Genomic DNA, 25049 nt, shown 5'->3' on the forward strand with positions numbered 1-25049 from the left:
GACCTCAATAGACTTGAAAGGTGGGTCCAGGTGAACATAATGAGATTCAATAGAGCAAAGTGCAAGGTTTGGCACTTGGGCCGGAGGAATCCCAGGCATCCATACAGACTGGAAGGAGCTCCTTGAGAGCAGCCCTGCAGAGAAGGACCTGGGGGTCCTGATGGATGAAAAACTGAACATGAGCCAGCAGCGTGCATTGCAGCTTGGAAAGCAAATGGGATCCTGAGCTCCGTCAGAAGAGGGGTGGCCAGCAGGGACAGGGAGGTGATTGTCCCCCTCTACTGCATCCAGGTCTGGAGCCCCCAGTACAAGAAAGACAGGGAGCTGTTGGAGAGGGTCCAGAGGAGCCACAGAGATGATCAGGGGGCTGCAGCACCTCCCCTATGAAGACAGGCTGAGGGAGCTGGGCTTGTTCAGCCTAGAGAAAAGAAGGCTGTGGGGTGAGCTCATTGCAGCCTTCAGTACCTAAAGAGAGCCTGCAAACAGGAGGGGAATCAACTCTTGGAAAGGGTAAATAACTGCAGGACAAGGGGAAATGGATTTAAGTTGAGGGAGGGAAGATTGAGGTTGGATATCAGGGGGAAGTTCTTTACAGAGAGAGTGGTGAGGGGCTGGAACAGCTGCCCAGAGAGGCTGTGGATGCCCCGTCCATCCCTGGAGGTGTTCAAGGCCAGGCTGGATGGGGCCCTGGGCAGCCTGGGCTGGTATGAAGTGTGGAGGTTGGTGGCCCTGCATGTGACAGGGGGTTGGAGGCTCATGATCCTTGGGGTCCCTTCCAACCTGGGCCATTCTGTGATTCTGTGAAGTCTATCACTGTCTGATTACACATCAGATAGCATTACTGCTCACATACTATTCAGTGTTAGAATAACTCATTAATGTTTTCATACAGGAAACACATTCTGATGAATTTTCAAGGCAATGGGAAAACAAACAACTGCTATAGATTACATGCAACTCAGTTGAAATTGCTTTTAGCCGAAGTTTTATATTTAGCCCAGATTCAAGGTCAATCTCTATGGGTTTTTTTTTTTCCCTTCCCTTAAGCATTTGTGCATATAAAAAATTATCCCACAGTTTTCCATTGGTGTCAGGACATTCACATATTCACGTCTCCAGGAGGTGAGATATAAAACAAGCTGTGAAGCAGAGCCCACAGCATGCAGTTACCCGGCATCATGCTTGGAATCCTCTTTGCTGTGCTGACTCTGGCAGCTGCAGGTATGTTCTCAATTTCAATACCAGTTCTAAAGAAAAAATGAATTAAAATCTAATAGCAGCTTTCCTATTTTTTTTTTTAAAGCAGAATAAGACAATTAATTGCTTTTGTTAAATAAAAGGTTCAGAATGGCAGCTAGGTACTAAGTTATTCTGTTCATATCACAGAAGTTCAAGGAGCACCACTGCTCTCAGCCTGTAACAAGAAGTTATTTTACTTAGCTTGAATGCTCTGTAACACAGTCAATCCATGCCAGATTGCTTTGCATCTGCTACAAGCTGCATCTCAGTTGATTCATGAGAATTTGGTTGAGCCAGCATGATTTGATTACCTGCCAGAAAACAAATAGGCTTTATATAACATTGCTCAGCCTTGACTGATGGCTGTATCTTCACCTGTATTACATCCAATTGTAGGCTGTATCTCTGCCTTTCAACGTTCCATACAAACACAGTCCATATTAAATCAACAAACAAACCATAAGAACAAAAACCAACCAACCCAACCTCTCTTACAGAATTCTTTTTCAGTTCCTACTTTTAAAACACCAATCTTTGTATGTTTTCCAGCCCTTGGCTGCGGGGTTCCTGCCTACCCACCTGCCGTGTCTCGAGTTGTTGGAGGAGAAGATGCAAGACCATACAGCTGGCCCTGGCAGGTCAATCCTTCTGTTCTTCCCTGAGATGATTAGAGCTGTAATACCTTGCGTGCCACAGCTTGCTGCTTAGAGAGGTCTTCATGTTCTCGCAGTAGACCAGGTCGTATTTAGCAGGAATACTGTAAAATTCAGTGGAGAGGTACAATGCCTACTGGAACACAGTTGTATGTTGAGTTAACAAATTGATTTTTGAAGAAAACAAAATGTTCTGTTTGGACCAGGCTTGAACTTTGGGGAAAAAAAAACCCCAAACATTAAAAAATCAAACTTTTGAATGGTAGGAAAGGAGGAAATCCTTCTCCTGAGGACAGGAAGTCCTGAAAGGAGGTTGTGGTGAGGTGGGGATTGGCCTCTTCTAGGCGACAGCAATCGGATGAGAGGTAATAGCCTCAAGTTGCACCAGTGGAAGTTCAGGTTGGGTATTAGGGAAAACAGCTTCTCTGAAAGAGCAGTGATGCAGTAGCACAGGCTGCCCAGGGAAGTGATGGGGTCACCGTCCCTGGAGGTGTTCAAGGAACGTGGAGATGTGGCACTGGTGGGCAGTACTGGCGGTAGGTGAAGAGTTACACTAGATACTCTTAGAGGTCTTGATGGTTCTAAGATTCTTCAAAACTCTTCTAGCTTAAAGACCTCCCATTACCTTCAAGTAGCAAGTTGTGATACATGTGCTGGAAGAAAATGCAACATTGGAAAAATCAGCAAGCAAAAATCTGAGCCTTGCTTGATATCTGTTGATCCTAGGCCTCTCTTCAATACCAATCAAGTAGTGGTTGGCATCACACCTGTGGAGGAATCCTCATTGCAACCAACTGGGTATTGACAGCTGCACACTGCATCAGGTAAACCATTGAGTTAAAGTCTGTGCTCATAAAGCAATGCTTGACTGGAGACAGATGAAGAAAAAAACCCAAACATATTAATGCCAGTTCTCTCCTTCCCATGGAGTCAAGAGCTCTGTGTTTTGTCCACTCTTCATACTACAGGAAAGTATAAGAAAGAAATGATCAGGTACAAATGTGCTGCCCCATCATCAAAATTGTTTCCATGGAGACAACCCAACTGTGGTCTGTTATCATATGTCCTTGAATATGTGCATCCACTACACACTGGTTATGGCATCAGAAGGTGGTAGAGGAGGTCATCACATGGAGTAGGAAGAGTTGGCTGCATGTTATTATTGACAATTTGATAATCCAGTAACTAACACAGCTGAACTTTAGTTCTTTTCTTGTCCAGTTCTAGCAGGAATTATCGAGTGCTTCTTGGAAAATACAACCTAGCAGCTGAGGAGCAAGGATCTGTCACAGCCTTCCCAGAAAAAATTGTTGTCCATGAGAAATGGAATTCATACAGCGTTGCAAGTGGGTAAGTTGGTGGAAAGTATTTATTCACCTACAGGAAGCAAAGCACAACTTCAAAAACTTCAAAATGTTTGCTCCAGTCTGTACCTTTCCTCCTCAAGAGAAGATAAAGAGCTTCCCATATTAATTGCTAATTGATTAATTGCATTTTCAGCTGCCATTCTGCATGTTCATGTTTTGATGAGAAACTGCTGTTCTAGGCAATAATTTTCTTCATAAAGCAGGAGGTAATAAATCGATCAAACAATTTAAAAACCATTTTGAACATCTTGCATGAAAGACAAACATGGAGTATGATCAATTAAATGGTATTAATACCCTCGTAGGGACTTTGAAGGACTCCTGTGCATGCTGGTGGGTTGAGCACATTAGCAAAGAAACCATTTCACTTTCCAAGTGCCAGTAGTTGGTTCTCACACATGCATCTGTTTTTGGTGAAGAGAACCCATAAAGGAAACATTCCAGAGGGCTGCCAGCAGGAAAGTGGGGCAGCTCTGCAGGGAACAGTCTTCCAGTGCATGGATTTCCCCACTGTTTTAAGGGTGGAGGAATCTTTAGTGCTTGTGCAGTGGCCTCTTTTGCTCCCTTGCATCTCTTTTTCTAAATAATTTCTTTTTGTCGTTCTGCTGTCCCTTAACTATTTGCAATCCTCTTTGTCCCCTCACCCCTCTCACAAGTGTTCCTATGACCACAGGAATGACATTGCTTTGATCAAACTCACCAAACACGTTACATTGAGCGACAAAATCCGGCTGGCCTGCCTCCCTCCTGCAGAAAGCATCCTGTCATCCAACACTGCCTGCTACGTGACGGGATGGGGAAGACTGCAGAGTGAGTAGTGGGAGATGGGCAAAACTGCAAAACAAAGGCCTTCAGCACTGCCATCTTCCTCAGGATTGACTGGAAGAAGGTTGTCGGTGATGATCAAGATCCCCTCAAACCCAAGTTCATTGGTGCCCACTTCGCTCACCTTACGAATTTTCTCTGCCTTTCAAGCTTATTTTCCTTGTAATGGGTCTAGTAATGCACTAGAGGGCCCTTTAGTAGGTTTTCAGCAGCTGTTCTAACGCGAATATTAACAGCAGATTGGAGAATTTTCTAATCCTGATACACACTGCTGAGTAACTGGAAAGACACATAAGGGAATAGATGTAAAGAGAAATCCCAGGGGCTTCAGCAGAAGTGTCAGCTCAAGCAGCAGTTCCCAGAGCAGTAAGCAAATTCTGAACAAAGAAGAGCCCTTTGTTTCTCTAACAAAGAGACATTAATGAGTGAAATAGAAATTATTGGTAAGTCACAGCCTTTTTTTTTTTTTTTTTTTTTTTTAAATGAAAGAATGCAGCTATGGAATGAATTATGCAGCCCAGATGAAGTTTCTTACCTGGAGGAATAGTACCCAGATCATGGGAGAAACATATCAATGCACTTTTGTTCTTCCTTCATTGCCAGCTGGTGTCATGACTCCTTTGTTTCTGTTACTTCCCAGCAAATGGAGCTCTCCCAGATGACCTGCAGCAAGGGCTGTTGCTGGTGGTAGATTATGCAACTTGTTCCAAGTCTAGCTGGTGGGGAAGCTCAGTGAAAACCAGCATGGTGTGCGCTGGTGGAGATGGAATCACCTCCAGTTGTAACGTGAGTCCAGAGAACACCAACCTTAGGGTTTGGTTTGACACAACCAGGCCTGATAGAAAGGAAAGCCTAAAACACAAGGAAGAACTACTCACACTATGACTGCCATTAACTGCATTTCCTCGTCTTCTCAGGGGGATTCTGGTGGCCCACTGAACTGCCAAAATGCAGATGGCGTGTGGGAAGTGCATGGTATTGTCAGCTTTGGCTCTTCTCTTGGCTGCAACTATTATCGGAAGCCTTCTGTCTTCACCCGGATCTCTGCTTTCGACAGCTGGATCAAGGAGGTAAAGCTCAAGGCCTTGCTACTAGAGAATAATGACACCTGACAATTTCTAAGGTCACTACTGGAGGACCAGGAAGGGAAAAATGTATCTTAAAGCTGTGTCTTCTCAAGGAAAACTACCTGAACAATTATTTGACAGTTATCTGATGGACAGCTCTGCCATCTGCTCAGGGAGCTGTATCACTTTTGATTCAAATGGTTCTTTTACACAGAAGCAGCTATCTCTGTAGGTAGGTCCTTACCAGCATGAAAATCAACCCCAAAGCAAAAATAAAGCATCCTCTTTGCACTTAGGTATTTAAGTTATTTCCACTTTTACGTAAGTCTTGATGTTTAGGAATGCATTTTTCATTCAGTCTAGAGATTGATTTACACTCATTAGGAGTTTGATTGGTGCCACTTCAGAAGTGATTGGTACCTATCAATAACACTGATTGTTACAGTCACATCCTAGAAGGCAATGCATGATGCTCAAATCTGGAGCATCAGCTGTTTTATAAGATAACAGAAACCCTAATTTCAAGAGTGGCCGAGGAGCAAAGACCTTGTTTCAGTTTTGTAAATCCCGCATCCCAAACACAACACACACTGCTCACAAATAGCTGGCTCTCATGGTCTGATCTGTGCCTCGTTTCACCTTTTTATAGGTTATAGAAAACAACTAACCCAGGGAGACCTGCATGACAGATGAGAGCAATGCCAAGAACAACAGTTTGAATAAAGTCATAATCATGACACCTTTGATCACAGATAGCTGGGAAATTACGCTTTTCACTGCAATAAACACTGTTTTTTGCAACATGAAAGAAAAACACGTGTCTCTGTCATTTCTTCTTGTGCGTTGTCAAGAGCCGAGCACGCATTTCGCGATAACACTGAGGACCTTTTAAAGCCTTTCCCCTACCTTGGGCTGGAGCTTGATATTCCCTGGGGGGTGCGAGCCCGCTGTGAGAGGAGTGAGGATCAGAAGAGTGGAGAGCCACAGGAACAACTCTGAGGGTAGAGGGGTGAGGAAGCAAAGCGCTGGCATAGCAGGAGGTGGGCAGGCAGCAGATGGGATCCGAGTGGGACCAGCAGTGGGACCAGCAGTGGAGATGCCCGGTGAGAAGGCAGCACGGGTGCCAGCAGATCAGCACAGGTGAGTGTGGCAGCACTGCAAAGTGCTTTTACAGACAGCACCCCGTGACACCTGGGGGTGTCGGGGTTCAGCAGCAGGAATGGTCAGATGCAGCAGTGGGTGCTGGCAGCATTGCTGCAGATCTCTCTCCTTCCGATCAGCAGCCTGGTTGCTTGTTGGTGCTTTAGCAGTTGGAGAGGAAGGTTGTTTGGGTGCTTCATTGTAACATCCTGAGTTGCTTGTGTGAGCATCATTAAGGCAGGGTTGTAAACAGTTAATTGAAAATTGTTAAGAGGTTATTTTGCTGTGCAGACTGGGTGTCAATTACGAGTGTTGCGGAAGAGAAGAGGTAACCGTGAGGCACAGACAACAAATATTGCAGACAAAAAAGTAACAGATGGGGATGTGTACTCCTGTAAAAACTGAAACAGAACTGAAATTTGAATAATTTCCCTCTTGAAATATTTGGACAACAAAGTGGAAATATTTAAGCATATTTAAACGTATCAACGCAAATCATCCATTTTCTGGAAATTCCCCATTAAGAACAAATTCCAAAAGTTTTGGTCACAACTTTGATTAAAATTTTTAACAGTTGCAGATCACAACCACTGAAATCACAGAGCCGTTTTTTCATGGGCTGCTTTGAGGTTTAAACAGGAGCTCCACAGGGAATAAAACCCACTGCAAACACTCATATCTCTCTTCATACTCACAGGAGAATGGCACGATCCCATCCCAGCATCACAAGAACTGTCTCTTTTCCACCATTTTCTTTTAAAAGAAAGCATCAGAAGGAAAAAAATACGACCAAATATTTCTTTCAATAATGTACAGCTAATGCTCGATCCCTTTGCTTCATTTCAGGATGTATCACTGTTAGCTCCAGCCATATTTTCGGGAGCTGTAAGAAATACCACCATGATCAGACTCCCCTGCCACATCCCTTCCCTCTTTTCCTTCTTTGATTTCTTTCTTTTAGATATTCTTCCTTTTCCAGTGCTGGTGGTAGAAAAACAGCTCAAAGGATCCTGCTGGCATGCGTGGTCTCCCTCTGCAGCCTCCTTGGAGCTGTTTCCTTTGATCTGAGCAGCAGCTTGGAAGCATGGAGAAGCACAGGGAAGGCCCTTCAGGAACTTGCCTCCTGTGAAACCCTTTGGGCCATTCGCCTCATCTCTCTGCTGCAGGAAGAAAGGCACAGCTGGCTGTTCCCAGCAGCAGACAAGAGGAATACATCATTTCATGCTCAGCTATTAGAGAATCTGAACTCCCTCTGCAAAGCAAGAGAAGCAGAACTGTCTTGTGAGGATTGTCGATGCAAGAAGGAGAAAATCTCTACCTGTAGGCTTTACATCGTTGACATGAGACAGAGAATGAATAGCACAGGGGATAGTGAAGCCAGCGAGACGCTATCTGGAGTGATTTCTGAACTGCTGGGGCTTTTTAGCAGTCCCCATGAAGACCTCAAAGCTATGCGACGTAATCCTGACTGGGCAGACATAGTGGCTTTTAAACTCATCCTTCTAATAGGAGAAGCTGTGCTGAAAGCTCAGTTAATGCCAGTATCCATCAGCCTTCAAACAACACTGCATCAGCTTGCAGCCACTCTCAACTATGCTGTCTTCTCATCAGAGAGTGCACAGAAGTGCTGGAGGGATAACGTCAACCAATCGCTTCATTTCACCTCCTCTGAAGGGATCCATTTTTTCATCCCGTTCCTGGGCTCGGATGAGTTTGCCTCCATTGAAGCCTTGCTAAAGGGACTCCTAAACATGCAGAGCTGCCTCCTGCAGAGGGGACAGGAAAAGCTCATCAAGAAATCTAAAGAAATCCTGTTCACAACGAGCCTGAAGATCAGCCTGCTAGTGATAGCCTGCCTCATTTACCCCATAACCCTGATATTCTTCAAGCAAATGACAGATTGGATTCACAACTATGCCAGGAGCCTCAAGGAAAAGACACAGGACTTGAAACGGGAGAGGCAGCTGGCTGAGGACCTCCTGCACCAGATGTTACCGAAATCTGTGGCCAAGCAGCTAAGGAAATGCCAAAAAGTTGAGGCAGAAAATTATGATCAGGTAAATCTAGTCTGTGCTAGCAAATGGAAAAAGCTGCTGACACCAGGGGTGGGAAAACATTCAGAAAGAGAGCACCCACCTTCCTCTGCTTTGAGGAATCTATTTTAGCACTCCTAGATGAGTGTGAATATAAGTCTTAATATTCATTATGGGGTTTGGAAAAAGCTGTACAATGATGTCCCATGAAGCATTCAGGTTGATGGGGCTGGAAGAAGAGCTGAAGTATAGCTTTAGATGGTAAAGATATCAAAGGCAAGGCACATTGTCTTTCTTGGGTTTAAGAGCCTACTCCTGAGAGCCTGCCCACATCACTCCTTCACAGGTATGCAGTGGGAAGAACTGAGTTTCCTCCTTGTAAAATGGAGCAAATCACAAAAGAAACCCCAATCACAACCACCAAAAAGCAACAGGGGACAAATCCTGCCTGTACGTGTCAGTATGGTTTCATAGGCATAATTGGAAGGACAGCATGGGATTTAGAGAGGGATGAGAAGGACCAGAGATGTCACAGCCTCAGACAGGCATAAAAACAAGGGCAGAGTTTGGCCAAAGCATCCGTGTGTTTGAAGCTCTGCCTCACAGCGTGCTGCTGCCAGTGCTCAACTTAGCAGCTGAGCTGCACAGCCCACAGCCAAAACCCCAATTATAAAGTAGTTGTTCATTCCCTTCAGCCTTTTTCACCTGGACACTCCGTTACTTTCAGCTGTGAAATACAGTAATGAAAGTTTGCGTTTAATTTGGAGTTATCACTGACAAAACTACCTGTGATTGCACCGTTTGTGATAACCCACAATAGTCACAACATCAAAAGTAGGAAAGCCAGTGCAGAGAGTGAAAAGGTGGCTCTTCTGGATGAGTGGGTAATAATAAGCACAAATAAAAGGACTCCCATCTAGAAGAAGTTTGTTGATCCCTGCTTACAAAGCGCTTGACCTTCAGACTTTCAGTCTCCCATCTAATGCAAGGAACTCACAGAACCACATATAGGAAATAAATTGCAGCAAAATAATAGAGAGCATTTCAGAGTCAGAGCAGCAGCCACTGCTGCCTGCAGGCCTCAGCTTCACACCTGCCTTCTCCCTGTGACAGGTGACCATCTTTTTCTCAGACATCGTGGGCTTCACGAGCATTGCTGCCTCCTGTACCCCTCTGCAGGTTGTCGAGATGCTCAACAATCTCTACATCTGCTTTGACAGCAGGATTGAGTCTTATGACGTTTACAAGGTGAGGACAAACCCGCAGGCAAGGAATCTGGATGTAGCTGGAATCCTATGTACCGTGTGCTGGTGAATATTAAAGACACCCATCCAGCTGGTCAGAAGCCATGAAGTGCAATCCCCCATCACACAGGGACTGTGTTATCGTAGAATAGATTACATGGGAAGGGATCTTAAAGGTCATCCAGTTCCAACTCCCCTGCTGTGGGCTGGGTACCCCCACCAGCTCAAACTGCACAGGGCCCATCCACAGCCTTGGCATCTCCAGGAATGGGGCACCCACAGCTCTCTGGGCATTGCCAGGGCTTCACCACCCTCAGAATAAAGAATGCCTTCCTAACATCTAACCTTTATCTCCCCTCTTGTAGTTTAAAGCCATTTCCCCTTGCCCTGTCACTATCAGACCATGTAAAAAGTCAGTTCCCCTCCTGCTTGTAAGCTGCAATTTCCTTTTGAAAGAAAACTCAGTGCTCAGTGACAGACATCCCTTTCCATCAGGTGGAAACCATCGGTGATGCCTACATGGTAGTGAGCGGCCTGCCAGAGAGGAACGGCACAAAACATGCAGATGAGATTGCCAAAATGTCTCTGGATCTCCTGGCAGCCGTTCGTCAGGTCGTGATCCCTCACATGCCAGCAAGCAAGCTGCAGCTGAGGGCTGGGATACACACGGGAGCCTGCGTAGCTGGAGTTGTGGGCTACAAAATGCCTCGCTACTGCCTTTTTGGGGACACTGTAAACACTGCCTCACGCATGGAGTCCACCAGCTTGCGTAAGTGGCTCTGGCACAAGGGGAGGGAGATGTAGGATGCCATGAGAGTGCTGCAGGCCATGAAGGAACTGTAGGATGCCATGAGAGACCTGCAGGATGCCACAAGGGAGCTTTAGGCTGTCCTTTGTGTACTGTGGTGCCCAGAATTTCACCCAGTACTCAAGGTGAGGTGGTGGGCAAGGTAGATTGGCACAGTCTCTCAACCAGCCAGCAGCACGGTCTCCAGGAATGGAGCAATCACTCCTTTCTAACGTTCTGTTCTGAATCCTAGCACAGAAGATCCACATCAGCTCTGCTACATACAATGCTCTTCTCACAGATGATGCCTATGAAATTGAACTGAGAGGAGAAATTGAAGTCAAGGTAACCTGCTTTCTGTAGCTGTGTTACAGTAAGGGAGTTTAATGAGTTAGGGTGGATTTGGCCATTGCTCTTCTGCATATTACAAGCTCCACAGCCCCAGAGTTCTCTTGCTAATTTAATTAGAAGTGGCTATACATGACTCCTCCTCATCAAAATAAAAGCACTACTGCATGCTTTGAAATACAGCTGTTGTGCCTGCATTGCATGAAACGACACAAATATGGGTGAAAATGTTAGGATTCAGTCACAAAAACTCACAGATGTAAGACTGATATTAAACCCTCAGAAGTACTGCCAGCAAGCAGCATTTTTCTGCACTGGGAGAATGAGCATGAGCACCCAAATCACAACTCTTTTCCCAGGTAGCAACATTTCTTATCTCTGCAGCTGAGATAATTAGCAGAATGCAGCACAAGTAGTAGCCCTAGCCATAGTGATTCTCAGCTTCCCATGAAAACTGCCATTTTCTGCTCTCTCCTTATTCTTGTCCCAGGGCAAAGGGAAAATGAAAACCTACTGGCTTCTTGGTAACAAGAACTACAGTGTCCAAAATGACAGCCTGGTGTGTCACTGGAATCCAGCTGTCTCCACGAAAAGGAAGATGGGAAGTGGCCATGGACCTGCCCAGCAAGTAAGGAGGTGAACACGGAATCCACGGATGGCTGAGATGTTGAACTTGTGTCTTTGTCCTGTAAGTAAAGGGCTCTGCTGCACATAAATGCGAGCTCTAATATGTGTTCCTCTCTGTCAATAGCTTAGTGCAGGCACTGTGGGAGCAGCACTGACTGAGCAGAGCCCTGTAACAGCCTGGGATGATCTGAACCCTGACAGTCGCACTCAAGAGAGTTCTAGACCTGCCTGGACCTCTGAGAACGCCATCCATGGAATGAGCCAGAAGCAGAAGAATGGCTGTCATCAAACTTCCAGCCAGGACATACAAGGGGATCTTGCTTCATCGAGCCCTCCTGCTCTGGATGTAGAATGCAGGGCACAGCTTGGAGACCATGGTATGAAAGTAACAGGACAAAAGGAGTTTCTCCCAGGCGCTGTAGATGAGATGTGACAGGGTAAGAAATCACTTATGCTGGAGAACTGGACTGCCTCGAGCACACACATTGGTTTTACATAGCTTTCTCTTTTTCCTCCTAGCCATAATTCACATCTTAAAGCATTCTGATTACTTGAGAACTGAAGACACCAATAGAAATACAGAAAGATGTCTCTAGAAGACATTAGAAGGAAAAGCTATTTCTCTCATCAAATTATAGTTTGCTTTCCTTTGCTCGTTGCAGGAAATGACACCTCTGTAATGACAAAATTGTAAGTTTCTCTATTTACATCTAAGAAAAACGTGGACAAATTGAATTGCTTCCTGATGGTGACCATCGCTAAACTCCACGCAGAGTTTAATTCATTTCTTAGTGGGCTGCACTCACCTGTTATCATTAACTCTATCTTATCCTGCTTATATCTGCTTTAGGGAATCATTCTGAAGCAAAAATGTGAGGGAGAGAGCTTGGCCTGTCTCCTCTTCCAGTAGATATGTTTGTATCTGACTATTTAAGAGATTTTGGGGGAGGAAAGGCAGGGGTTAATGGCTGCAAAAGGTAACAAGAATAAAGGCATACGCTTAGAAGGAAGCCAAGCATAGAAAGCTGTATTTGGATTTTGTTTTTCCTAAGATAAAAGTAGTTTTATGGGCTTCTGAGGAAGCTGGTCTGCATATCTCTTTTCATTCATGGGGTTAAAAAAAGACTGAAAAAAACACATCTAGGTTGATGGCCAGTAGGGAAAAAGAGTGGAATCCTGTCATCTGGTTCCCACTCAGCAAGTGGGATCAAACGTGGATAAAACAGGAAAGCGGGGACAGAGCTAAATGTTGAAGAGCATCAGCTTTCAAGTCAGTGAGGGAAAATGCCTCAGGTGCTCATATGCCCTCACAAGCAGGCATTAAAGGAACCCCACAAGGAGAGCAGGGGAGGGACAGCTGGGTACTGCAGGGCAGCTCAGAGCCAGGGGAGCCCCACGCTGGCTCTAATTGTTATGAAAATCCTGGGTCAGGATCAGAAGCAAATCATTTGCATGGAAAATTGAGCCTGTTCTGATCTTCATCTCATCAGAGGCTTCTGCGTGGGTTTTTAATTAAGAAAATAGCAGTAAATGACCCTATGTTCTTGATGATAGACAGCAATTAGTGCTATTAACAAAACATGCTTTGGTTCAACCCCAAGCAATCCATCTCCAGAGATGAAGTGGGATGTGATGAGCTGCTTTACATGCATCTTGCTGATGCTTTGATATGGTGCATTGATTTCCAAAGATTTTTGGGTTGCCTGCGCCTGACACACAACAAGGCTTGGGCTGGATTTAGGTTGAGGCTTTACCAGGTTGGCTGACCTATCTCTGAGATTGTAAGCTGGATATTTATCAACTGAAAAGCCTGGGTCTGGATATGGCTAACACGAGATCTCTGGTTTCTTGTCCCTTTTCCTCTCCTCTCCCTTCCCATCCATTCCTTTCTCCTCTCCCTTCCCATCCATTCCTTTCTCCTCTCCTCTCCTCTCCTCTCCTCTCCTCTCCTCTCCTCTCCTCTCCTCTCCTCTCCTCTCCTCTCCTCTCCTCTCCTCTCCTCTCCTCTCCTCTCCTCTCCTCTCCTCTCCTCTCCTCTCCTCTCCTCTCCTCTCCTCTCCTCTCCTCTCCTCTCCTCTCCCATACAAAGGAACAGTGAATTTCAAACTATTCAAGGACACAGAGATGTACCTTCAATTAGACAGTAGGGATAAAAACAAGTGCCATTTTTCTGTCTGACATACGAAGCCGTAACTTCTCACCACTATCACTCAAAGGTTTCACTTTGTTTCATCAAAGATCAGACAAATCAGTTCAGCCAACCTGCACCATCCATGCTGCAGGATTGCATGGGATGCACGGTCTGGATAAAAAGCTCTCCAGCAAATCTAGAAACAATTACCTGCTTTCCCCCCTCAAGCAGCCCGTTCACACCCGACTCCTCACGATGGCTGAGCAGGAGAGAGAGGAGAAGTGGCGTTTTCCTGCACTGAACGCCAGGTGTCATTGCAGGCCTGCCTGATGTAGGCTGCATTCACAGCCCTTAAAGCATCCTTTGGGGATATCGGGAGGGCAGACGTGGCAGCTCCCACAGGCTTATGGTGACAAAGGAAGTTGCTGAAAGCAGTGAAAGGAGAAGTGAATGCCCGCTGACTTGCCGCAACATTTTTTCTCTTGAAATGGAAAAGGTCAGGGAAGCTAGAAGGCCTTAAAGACAAGGCATTCAAAGGGAACATCCACTTGAAACTGGAGAGCGGGTTAAAAGGAGGCAAATGAATACAGTGGAATAGAAACAAACAAACAAACAATTCACACATCCCTGAGTATTTGTCAGCTTCTAGCAAAGCAGGATGTCCTTGCTCCCAAACCCATTCTGATAGTGACTGTTCCTTATCTTCATGACTTCCAAAACACTCAGGGTGGTGTTTACAGCCCATGTGGAAATAGAAGCTAGAAGAATCAAGGCTGAGCACCTCATTCAGTGCCCTCCACTGAGTTACTCAACTCAGCACTGCTTCTCATAGTGTTAAGAAGTTTTGTTATTAAAAAAATGTGTCAAAGTGAGAGAGGGATGTGGAAACGGAAACAAAAATAAATTCATCTAAGTCAGCCTGACAGAGTTCTTGCCAGTGACCTCTCAAAAATGCTGGATGGCACTGCTGGAAAAATAGAGCAAAAGCTACACCAGACTGTGCAGTGGTTGGGGTAACTCAGGTGGTCTGAATGCTGGAGTCCTGACCTCAAGTTCCTTCTTTCCTGCCATTAAGGTGCTGCCAAACTCCCAGCTCCTGGTGGGATGCTCAGCACATGGAGTCCTATGGTCAGCTTTGTTCTCACCCATTAATGCCCAGCAGCAGCCAGGTGCTACAGCTTGGACCTTTGGAGCACTCAGTAGCTCCAGGCACTTTGCACACACCTTATATGAGCTATTTATGTGTTTAGGCTTCAACTGAATGACTGCAAGCTGGGAAGCTCCGCTGGCTAATAGCCTCACATCATGCAGAGGCTATGCCATATACCCAGCCAACACCACATAAAAACCTCCAGAGCTATTGTCCTTTCTGTCCCATGTCCCAGCTTTCAGTACTGCTCAGAAAGGGCCCCGTGGGCAAACCAGTCCAGCTGGATCTCCAAGGGGCTTTTCCTATTTACCCTCCAGGATGCACTGCAGGCTGTAGGGAGTCCATTAGCTGACTGGCTGACCTGCAGATACAAGCAGCTGCTTAATTAGCAGGTTTAAAGGAAAATAAGGGGTGGGAATTCACTCCAAACTCAGTGATGTAAAGGCAACAGCTGCTTGAAAACATTTTTTTCCCCTTTCCTATTTAGAGAGCTCTTCAGAGACACGGCTTTTTACACCACTAATTAAAAAGAGCAGTTCAGGCTTCATTGAGCCTTAAAGCACAGGAGTTTGCTATTCAAGCTCATGGGAACAGCAAAAGGTGGGGGCATAAAACCGCAGTGATTTAGTGGAGTTTGTGCTCTGCCTCTCCCCTTTCGTTTGCTGTTCTCAGAGCTGCTCAGCACTGCATACATCATTCAGCACAGATATGGTCTGACACTGCTATGGGCTCAGAACCAGCTCTGTGGACTCCCGGGTCTGTATTTATGTGGTTGAGCCCCAAAAAGAAGGAATGGTGTTCAGAGCAATTGACCAAGGCAGAATAGAGAGAAGTCTAAATGTTGTATCTGGCTGCAGCTAGCCAACATAGTGACAGGACAAGGGGGAATGGTTTTAAACTGACACAGGAGAGGTTTAGGTTGGATATGAGGAGGAAGTTTTTTACTCAGAAGGTGGTGAGGCACTGGCACAGGCTGCCCAAGGAGGCTGTGGATGCCCCATCCCTGCAGGCATTCGAGGCCAGGCTGGATGTGGCTCTGGGCAGCCTGGTCTGCTGGTTGGTGACCCTGCACACAGCAGGGGGTTGGAACTGGGTGAGCATTGTGCTCCTTTTCAACCCAGGCCATTTTATGATTCTAAACACAGAGCAACTCACTCATTGGATCAGATCCACTTTACCTTCTGATATGCCATCTCCTGAGCTCCTGCCTCCTATCCTCCTGCAGCTCAATACAAGGCTGATAATGAAAGCAGCACCTCCAGCACCCTGCTCAGTAATTCTTACTGCCCAAATTTAGGCTGAATAAGGCCAGGCCAAGGACTGGGGACTTTGTTTTCAAACCCTGAAGAACACGCACAAGACCGGAGAGAGTCAGAATCTATTTCAGGAAGGTGTCTGTGGCCATCAGGCTAAAATTAGACCATCTGTTCCTAAAAAGACCATGCAGCATGACAAGGATTTGGCAAGAGGCTCTTCAGTTGGGAATGTGACATAGGAAATGCCTACATGGCTGTTGGCAGTGATGTCACCTGCTGGTGCTGCACCAAGGGGGGCTCAGGAAGCTCCGGTAGAGAGCACTGGAACTTGTTCAAGCCACTCTGTATCTGCAGGGGGCTGAGTGTGGGGCAGAAGTGTCGACAGGCTCCACTGCTTCCCACTCCCCGATAAGGGAATCTGTGGCTGTGACAGAACTGGTATTCTCACACTATTCCTGATGGGCCCTTCAGCGAAATATCGGTCCCTTCTTCCTGTCATGCCCCCACCTCTGGCTGCTCCAGGAATTCCTGTTTCTGAGCTTGCTGCCTCCACACATGGCTCGCCAACACTCGAGCTGGCAGAACCATTGGGAACAAGGCCTAGAATCTCAGCCTGGAGGACAGGACGTTTTGTTGTCTCAATGAAGGTACTTGCTCGGAAGCTAAGCTAAGGGGCAGCTCTCAAACCTGTACAAGTAGGGATCCATTCTGAGGTTTAAAGTACAGTACTACGATGATTAGAGATGTGCAAAAAATAGCTCTGGAAAGCCATGCAGTGTTTCAGTGCAGAGATACAAAGTTTTAAATGCAGCATCTCTCCTCCAGCAGAAGCTTTCTGGGCATTAGTGGAATATCTTCATTTTGGACAATTAGTGAGTATCTGCAAAAGCTCTCTTGGCTCCATGGTTTCAAAGCTGCACAGACAACAACCCACTTTCAAAACACCCATATAAGTCAGGGGAACATTGTACACATCATGCAGGGGGCAATGCAGGGAAAAAAAGAGTTGTTTGTATTACAGACAAGATCACAGAAGTGATGAACATTTCCAGTCCTCAAAGCAGTCCTTCACATACAGCATCATAGAATCATCAAGGTTGGAAAGACCACTAAGATCAACTAGTTCAACCATCAACCCATCAGCACCACACCACTAAACCTCGTCACTCAGTGACATCTCTCTTCTTGTTGAAAACTTCCAGGGATGGTGACCCCACCACCTCGCTGGGCAGCTGAAGTTGCAAGACTTCAGCACTCCTTCTAGAAGAAATATTTCTCAATACCCAACCTGAAGCTCCCCTGGTGTCTTTTATTCTGAATAATTACAGAATTAATTAGGTCCTGGGAGATCACATTGTCCTGACGCTAAGAAACAAGGAGAAAGAACAACACAGGAACATGCTCTAGCAGTTTGTCAGAGCAGATTATTTACAACACCAGCTGCAAGATGTGAGATCTGCCTGCAGATTGGGTCTGTTAGGACTTCAGTGAAGGCCTCCTATGCTGTGGGCAATATGAGACTGATAGGACTGATAGTTGTGTCTTTGCTATGAATTCATTAAGCTCTACAGCTGTTAGAACCCTGGACCAAAATAAGCCTTGTAACTAGCAGAGCAACACCTCAGAAATGGTTTACCTTATAATCTCTTTTAAGAGGCTAATACTCTTCTCATTTACGTTAGTTCCAAACTGTTGAAACCTCTCAGCTTGTGAACCAATGCTTATAATGATTACTTTATGCAAGAAACATTGATCTTTCTAGAAAATGCAGCTCACTTTCCATTACTGCCTTCCTTTCCCCTCAGCTCCCAAAACAGACATACCCTATATCACACATATGTATTCTCACTGATGTTTCTGATGTGTCTGGAGGGAAATATTGTTCTAGTTATGGGAATATTAGGAGATTAGGACTCAGAACTCATTTTAAGCCTCATTTTCTAGGAGCATTCTGGAGCTATTTAGCTGTTCATGCCTATATCCCTTTCATTCCTTATTGACTAAGAGCAGCTATGACTTATTAGCATATCAGCTTTTGAATTTGCACCCTAGTTCACCTCTACCTCTCATAAGCATCTCTCTGCACTAAAATATCATGTGCTAAAGTGTCAAAGAACTCCTGGTCCCATTACACTTGTCAGGAACATCTGACCTATCTAGGCTAAAGAATGTGGTTGTATCATACCCCTTCTCTCCTCCATTCATTCTTCCCATGGCCAAAATTTCAGGCCTTCTTGGTCATTTCCTGATCTGCTCTGTCCAGAGATATGATGTCATTGCTTACAATGGTCTTCACACGTCAACACTAGGCAGAAAATGTGCTGTTATCCTCAGGGAGGTGGCATGGTAAAGCAAGCCCTCTTGGTCAACAAAGCAGAGGTTATGTGAAGAATCTCCAGTGGGCAAAGGAAGCTAAAAGTGTTCTTTGCCTCTGAAGTTTTCTGGATCTGTGGCACTTTATCAGCCGTGCAAAGAGGAGCCATAACAGTATGCTGGTTTTAATTAGGCACAACTGATACCTCTTCACAAATTTCCATGATATGGATGTAATTAAACATTTATGTCACGTGTATTAACGTATACCAGTCTAATGATTTCTCAGTCTGGTTGTCAGTTCTACAGTAACCTGAATTCTCCAATCACACTGTGAGCAGAGGGCCTGAGATCCAACCTCCTCAGTTTGGCAATAAAATCCCATCCATTCCCATGTGAGACCCTGAGAAGTGGGAGCGTTCCACTACAAGGAGCACTCTGCTGTGAGCTCAAGCTGACTCCACACAAGTGGGAGGAAACTCTTGAACACCACATTGTCCTGAAACAAGGTTTAAGCTGTATTTGCTGTGGTTAAGCTATCCCGGTTAGAGGAATGGTGCTTTTACTCAAAGCCCCAAGAATTCTGAGCTTTCTACCAGCATTCAGATGCATTACACAAGTGCCATTTGTCCCTACGAATTAACTACATGAAATCCTTAATTCCAGAATAATTCTGTCTGACCCACAGAATAAACTCTTACAGGGAGAGAGGGACTGTAAATAGCTTAGGGTGAGATCATTCCTGTCCTCATTACACACAGGCAGATTGAACATTGATATTAAACACACTGCTGCCTTCCCCCATCTCTGTGATTTCAGACAGCACACTCAGTGCTTCCGTGCACATGAAGAAGCAGCCCTGCTTTTGTACATCCCCAGATCACACTACAGCAGCTTCAAGCCCTGGCATATAACCACACATCTCTTTTTTGTCAAGACAGTGATGCCTAGAAGGTGCATCCCAAAGGAACGTGGATGGGTGCAATGAAAGTTCAAGGAAGAAGAAGAAAGGTGAGGAGGTAACGACTGTGTTCCAACACGTTATTCCCTCTAGCCACCTCAATGTCACAGCAAAGGCACAGGGAGCAATGCAGCCCCTGGGGACTCTGTGGATGAAGTCACAGGGCCTGACAGCCTTGTGCTGAGGCTTTGTAACAAGTGCCTGGTGGGAAAGGCAGGGCCACGGGTGCCTGATGTGACAGGGGAGGTGCGAACGCGGCGCCGACAGTGGAGTTTATCTCAAGCACGAACACAGGCTCCAGCCCTGTAGCCTGAGCACCTTATCACAGCTTTAGAAGTGTTAGTTTTTGAAACGCTCCTCGCCCATCTCGCTGTGCTGACAAGCGATGGCTAAAATATCCTGCCCCTCCACCACATAAGGATGGAGCTATTTCCAGAAACCTGGCGAACACTGAGTATTTTCTGGGAAAACAAAGAAAGGTTGTCAAATCAAGAATAGTGGGTGATAAGAATCACCATAGCTACAGTGAGTTACTAATAAAGAGTAGCTTAGCTAGGAGCTGGATGAGGCTGTGTTCCTCTTGCCGATGCTCAGCCACCCAAGGCAGCATGGAGCTCTCTTCCTGCTCACAAGTACTCCAATTTACATCCACTGCAGACCTCTAGGGTGGTCCTCCTGGCACAATTAATTGCTACCACACTGTGACATGAAGCACTTGCTTTCTAATCCTAGTGAGTGAGCATTGGCACCTGCACTTATCCAGTTGTGCCTGATCTGATGAGAAACATTGGTACAGAGGACTGTAAGCGTAAGCAGAAGAAAGAATAATACATATATGTATTCACAGTAATCTGAGCAATTTTCCTATGTAGCCCTCTGCCTTCACAGAGCAGGGTCACATCTACCAACCTCTTCCCCGTACCTCCAGTCAAGGCAAGTCCACTGGTCTGAGATGCATCAAAACTAATGGGCAACTGAGATCCCGGTCTGGGGATGCAAAATTAAGGAGGGAAGATTTAGGTTGAATATCAGGGGAAGTTATTTACTATGAGAGCAGTGAGGTGCTGGAACAGGCTGCTCAAAGGGGTTGTGGATGCCCCATCCCTGGAGGTGTTCAAGGCCAGGTTGGATGGGGCCTTGGGCAGTCTGGTCTACTATTTAATGGGGAAGTTGGTGGTCCTGCATGTGGTGGCAGGGTTGCCACCTTTGATGATCCTTGAGTTCCCTTCCAACCCAAGCTATTCTACGATTCTATGATGCAAATTAAGATCGTGCCCTGTGCTGCTCTCTCAGAGGCAGAACAAAACCTGCAGTAGAGGATCAAGCTTTATGCAACAGCTCCATTTTAATTAGCCAAATTATTCTTGGGTTCATCACCAGTCATTGAGGGGAGGGAGAAGGGAAGTAAACAACCACAGCAATTATTAGAATGGTTGTCATTTCATTTCTAGAAATGGCTGCTTCTGCAGTAGCTCAATGCTGACAAATGGCACGCAGCAATAAATAGCACAATGGGAGAGTGTGAACTCTTGCCCCTTTATTTGGCTTCTTGGCTGGCAAAGCTTCCAGATCAATGAGCGCTGTTGACAACACTCAGAGATATTCCAGGATGCACTGTGTTGCGAGGAAAGATCTGGCATATGCCATCAGGCAAAAAGCTGGCCAAAACACTTTTGAAATGTCCTTCCAAAGCCCGTCTATTCATACAGAAACTTACATTCTGCAAAATTTGTTATGGATCCAGATCAACACATCTAATGAGGGTCTAAAACTCACCACCCACCATAAAACCTGAGGTCCCCTGTGCATCACGTACAGCCATTCATACATCCCACGTGGACCACGTGCCTCCCCAGGACAGAACCACTCACACATGGCCTAAAGCCACTGCTGGTACTGTCTGTACTGTGATCATGAACAAGACTGAAGCTGTAATTTTATCAAAACCTGCCACAATATCTGATCTTTTTTTGGCTCTTTTCGTTTTTAAACCTGAATGCGTTCCCGGACTTTGAGGCATATTTTTCACTCGCCAGAAGAGGTCACCAAACACCTCGTTAACGAGCTGTGGATTAATGCAGCTCCCTTTCTCCTTCCAGCTGCTGTTCAGCTGTATATTCTGTCGCACAAAGAATTTCACCAACAGAGATCTGATTTATTTCCCATAGAAAGAGCTACCTTTCCATAGCAACGCAGTAATATGTCCACCAATGAGACCTCAGCTTAAGCACCAGAGGTCTGTAACATAAGAAAGAGGACGAAATCACTCTGATTCTGATCAGTTCAGTGCAAGACCATCCTACAAACTTCCAGACTTAAGGGTCAGCAAGGAGCAAGACTGGCTACCACAGGGCTAGGAAGAGTGGTTTGAAACAAATGCACACAGCTAATCCATGCCTTCAGTTGCTGTGTGAATACTTTGTGTAGACACCCCTACCTTTCTGCACTAAGGTGCTGTTCATCATTAGGTGCACTAAGACCCTGTTCATCTTCTAGGAAATGAAGCTTAGACAAAAGTTTAGTTTCAGGAGGCTTTATCATCACATCACACAGTGTGAGCACTGAAGCTATGAGCGTCCTCATACAACCCCTCGGAGAGATGAATCACTGAAAAGGGGCCAGGAACACCCAGCAGTGAATCACTCCATGTTGCACCTCTCTCTCTAATGTTATCCAAGTGCCAATACAGGCAGATAATGAGAGAAATCAGGCTCTGATCTTGGCAGCAACAGGCCAGATACAGAAGTCCCTTGTGGCTTCTTTGTTTCCAAGTGCAGATCTTCTGCAGCAGAGATGGGAATTGGCCCCATCTCCTCTCACAGTAAGCAGCAGTGAGGCACAGCACACAGACAGCCATTTGATTAGCACTGAGTACCATCATCAGCTATTTCATCCCCCCCCTCTCTGCTGGTAGGCTCCATTAGTGTCACCAGAAAGTGATGAACGTGTCTGACAAACCAAATACTAAAAATTTTCTCTCAGAGTCCAATACTCCAAAACCACCCACGACCTGTTACTAAATGTCAGCCTGCTGCCCTCCTTATCCTCAGGTGACCCAAACCCCTTCTTAACCTTGCAGAGGAAAACATCCCCTCTCCATTCCATTACTGACCCATCAGGGAGCATTAACGAAAGCAGGCCAGCTGAAGCAAAGGCAAAATGCATTGTTGGAATCCCAGAGAAGAGCAGTGACAGCGCTGAATCCCTCTTGCTGGCCTTTTCAGTCCCACAGAAGGTGCTGTTGGACAGGAAGGTAGTGTGTTAGCACAGAGACCTTCTTCAACATCAGTACCTGGATATCATTGTTTGCATTCTCCATAACAAATTGATATTCTCCCTCTTCTACTGTGGCTACAAAATGGGTTGCATTCACTCTTGAAGAAGGTTGCTCTACCTGAGGCAGCACTCTGTGTAGGTGAATATTCCTAAGGAGAGCTGCTATCAAGGCTGTGATATCAGCAGTGACCAGATCAGCAGAATGAAGTGATAGGAGCGGGTAGGATGGGCTGAGCCCAGAGTTCAGCTAGTCCAGACTTTACCGAGATGCCCCATGTATGCAGTAGGCCACTGTGTGAATACCTGACTACACACAAAGTTCTTTCTGAGACACCCAAGGCTGAGCTTTGTTTTGTTCCCTACAGCCATCCTAGAGGGTAAGGGAACAAATTCTACTTCAGTGCTAATGCAGATCCTATGGATGGAATCATAGAATGCCTTGGGGTGGATGAGATTCAAAGATCATCCAGTTCCAAGCCCCTGCTGCAAACAGGGTTGCCAACCAGCAAATGAGGCACCAGATCAGGATGTTCAGGGCCCATCCAACCTGGCCTTGAGCACATCCAGGGACGGGGCATTCACAACTTCCCTGGGCATCAGTGCCAGGGCCTCACTACCCTCTCAGTAAAAAAATTCCCCCTGAAATCTAATCTAAATCTCCCTTCTTTTAGTTTAAAACGATTCCCCCTTGTGCTATCACTATCAGGCCATGTAAAAAGTTCATTTCCCTCCTGTTTATAAGCTCCCTGGAAGGCTGCTGTCAGGTCTCCCCCCATTCACAGATACACCTGGTAAGTGAGCGCAGTAGTTTCTGTGCCGATTCCCTTTTCTGAAGGGAACTGATGATGCATATCCCTCTGCACCCCTTCCCACAACAGGGCCTTGCTGTCAACACGTACCCTAAGGTGAAGGCAATAAAGCGCCAGATGAGCAAGCAGAGCACCTGCGGCTGGGTAATAACCAGCAAGCCTGAGCTGGTGATGATGCTGTGTGCTGAACCCTGCTACAGCTCAGCCACCAGATGAATCAGAAGAGGGCAAGGGAGGGAGACAGCCAGGCAAATGCTCAGATAGCACAGTGAAATGTTAATGTCCTATAATGAGGAGCCCTGGTGCCAGCTTCCATCACGAATTTGACAACCCCACTTTAACGAAAGCACTACAAACATGTCTCTGCCCTTTCAGCCAGCTGCAGTGAGCCAGGAAATGCTGGCCTGAGCAAATGGGAAGGAAGAGGAGGCTGAAAGGGGTCTCTGGGTTAGGAAAGAGAAGGATAATGAGTTACTGTGGCAGTGATCTAATGGTACCTATCTAAGCAGGCCACATGCCATCAACTTTACAGCGTGCATTTCTCAGAACACCCTGCAGAGGTGGAGCAGAAACATTCCCAGAAGTTCAATATGCCCTACCCCCTTTTCTTTTAATAAAAAAAATTGCAGGTACAAGAGAAATATCTCAGTAAACTAGAAAAAAAATCCTGTCGGAGATGAGAAACACACATCAACCTGCTTACTTTATTCCTTCCATCCTACCTGGAGGGTATGCTGTACAAATGAACTCTCAATCACTTCAGAAATGGCCAGAAAGCCATTTCCTGTCACCCAAATATTTTCTGGTGCTTTCAGAAGTTCTTCCCTTCTTAAAGACTGAATTTGAACGTTAAAGGTTTGCTTTTAACCACACCATTCAAACTGTAATTTTAAAATTGCTGTAAACATTCAGGCATTGACTTCTGATCCTAACCAGAGCCCCGAAGAGATCCAGAATGTGAGAAGAGATTGCTCTCTGTTTCTAGCCATCCCTGTCCAGTGCAATAAATATGATTTGAATGCAGCTACAGCCAACGTGGAACAAAGCTGTCCTCCTTCTCATCATTTTCAAACTCGTGTCATTTTTGGAGGTGGAACATCCTTGTGTCCTGTTCATGGGGCAGAAACAGATGAAAGCCAATGACATGAGTTACAAACAAGAGAATTCCAAGTAGGAATTTGGAAATCATTACATCACATAGCCAGTCAAATACTGAAACAGGGCTCAGAGAGGTTGGAGATGCTCTTTAAGATTTTCAGAACTCAACAAGGTGAGAAAGATGATCCAAGTTGGCTCTGCTTTTAGCACGAGGTTGGACAGAAGACCTCTGGAAGTCCTTTTCAACCTTAATTGTTCTATGATTTTTTCCATCACAGTCATGGTTAATTACTGTGATAGTGGGGCTGGCAAGTGCTCAATATTCAATAGTTACCAGAAAGACCATTCAGAAGTCCCATAACAATTGTTCAAGTCTTGAGCTGAAACAGGAGAAAATAAAAGTTCAAAGATCAAAGCCAAGAAGATTATTTATCCCCATGGATAGCAATAGGACAAGGGGGAATGGTTTTAACTAAGGTGGGAGGCTTAGGAGGAAGTTTTTCCCCTAGAGGGTGGTGAGGCACTGGCACAGGCTGCCCAAGGAGGCTGTGGATGCCCCATCCCTGCAGGCATTCAAGGCCAGGCTGGATGTGGCTCTGGGCAGCCTGGGCTGCTGGTTGGTGACCTGCACACAGCAGGGGGTTGGAACTGGGTGAGCACTGTGCTCCTCTGCAACCCAGGCCATTCTGTGATTCTATGATTCACACAGACTGATAAAAACATCT

General features: G+C 45.8%; 2 protein-coding genes and 1 long non-coding RNA gene across 3 annotated transcripts in view; 1 reads left to right on the forward strand and 2 right to left on the reverse strand.

The window, feature by feature from the left end:
• PLOD1 (procollagen-lysine,2-oxoglutarate 5-dioxygenase 1) overlaps nucleotides 1-3128 on the reverse strand; it is a 29212-nt gene extending 26084 nt beyond the window's left edge. The window contains exons 1-2 of the mRNA XM_052691595.1: nucleotides 1819-3128; nucleotides 1171-1247 (exon numbers count right to left, since the gene is read on the reverse strand). The gene's annotated coding sequence lies outside the window, so the exon portion shown is untranslated. The remainder of the gene's footprint in view (nucleotides 1-1170; nucleotides 1248-1818) is intronic.
• On the forward strand, nucleotides 1113-5965 carry LOC128084922 (chymotrypsin-like elastase family member 2A). Its single transcript, XM_052691614.1, has 8 exons — nucleotides 1113-1221; nucleotides 1789-1877; nucleotides 2619-2716; nucleotides 3114-3242; nucleotides 3933-4069; nucleotides 4725-4870; nucleotides 5002-5154; nucleotides 5801-5965. Exons 1-8 carry the CDS (start codon nucleotides 1161-1163, stop codon nucleotides 5816-5818), a joined length of 831 nt encoding a protein of 276 aa, XP_052547574.1. The 5' UTR covers nucleotides 1113-1160; the 3' UTR covers nucleotides 5819-5965.
• The window catches only part of LOC128084929 (uncharacterized), a 30248-nt gene continuing 11104 nt past the window's right edge, over nucleotides 5906-25049 (reverse strand). Inside the window, exon 3 of the long non-coding RNA XR_008208744.1 lies at nucleotides 5906-8057. This is a non-coding gene — a long non-coding RNA (uncharacterized LOC128084929). The remainder of the gene's footprint in view (nucleotides 8058-25049) is intronic.

The sequence above is a fragment of the Tympanuchus pallidicinctus genome, unplaced genomic scaffold (assembly GCF_026119805.1).
Source record: "Tympanuchus pallidicinctus isolate F22 unplaced genomic scaffold, pur_lepc_1.0 scaffold29, whole genome shotgun sequence".
Lineage (NCBI taxonomy): Eukaryota > Metazoa > Chordata > Aves > Galliformes > Phasianidae > Tympanuchus > Tympanuchus pallidicinctus.

What these genes read in the sequence shown, in the direction of transcription:
- LOC128084922 (XM_052691614.1), top strand. Translation starts at nt 1,161, where the DNA reads ATGCAGTTACCCGGCATCATGCTTGGAATCCTCTTTGCTGTGCTGACT. An exon ending in GCTGACTCTGGCAGCTGCAG is followed by an intron (nt 1,222 to 1,788) that starts GTATGTTCTCAA and finishes TATGTTTTCCAG; the next exon opens with CCCTTGGCTGCGGGGTTCCT. An exon ending in TCATACAGCGTTGCAAGTGG is followed by an intron (nt 3,243 to 3,932) that starts GTAAGTTGGTGG and finishes CTATGACCACAG; the next exon opens with GAATGACATTGCTTTGATCA.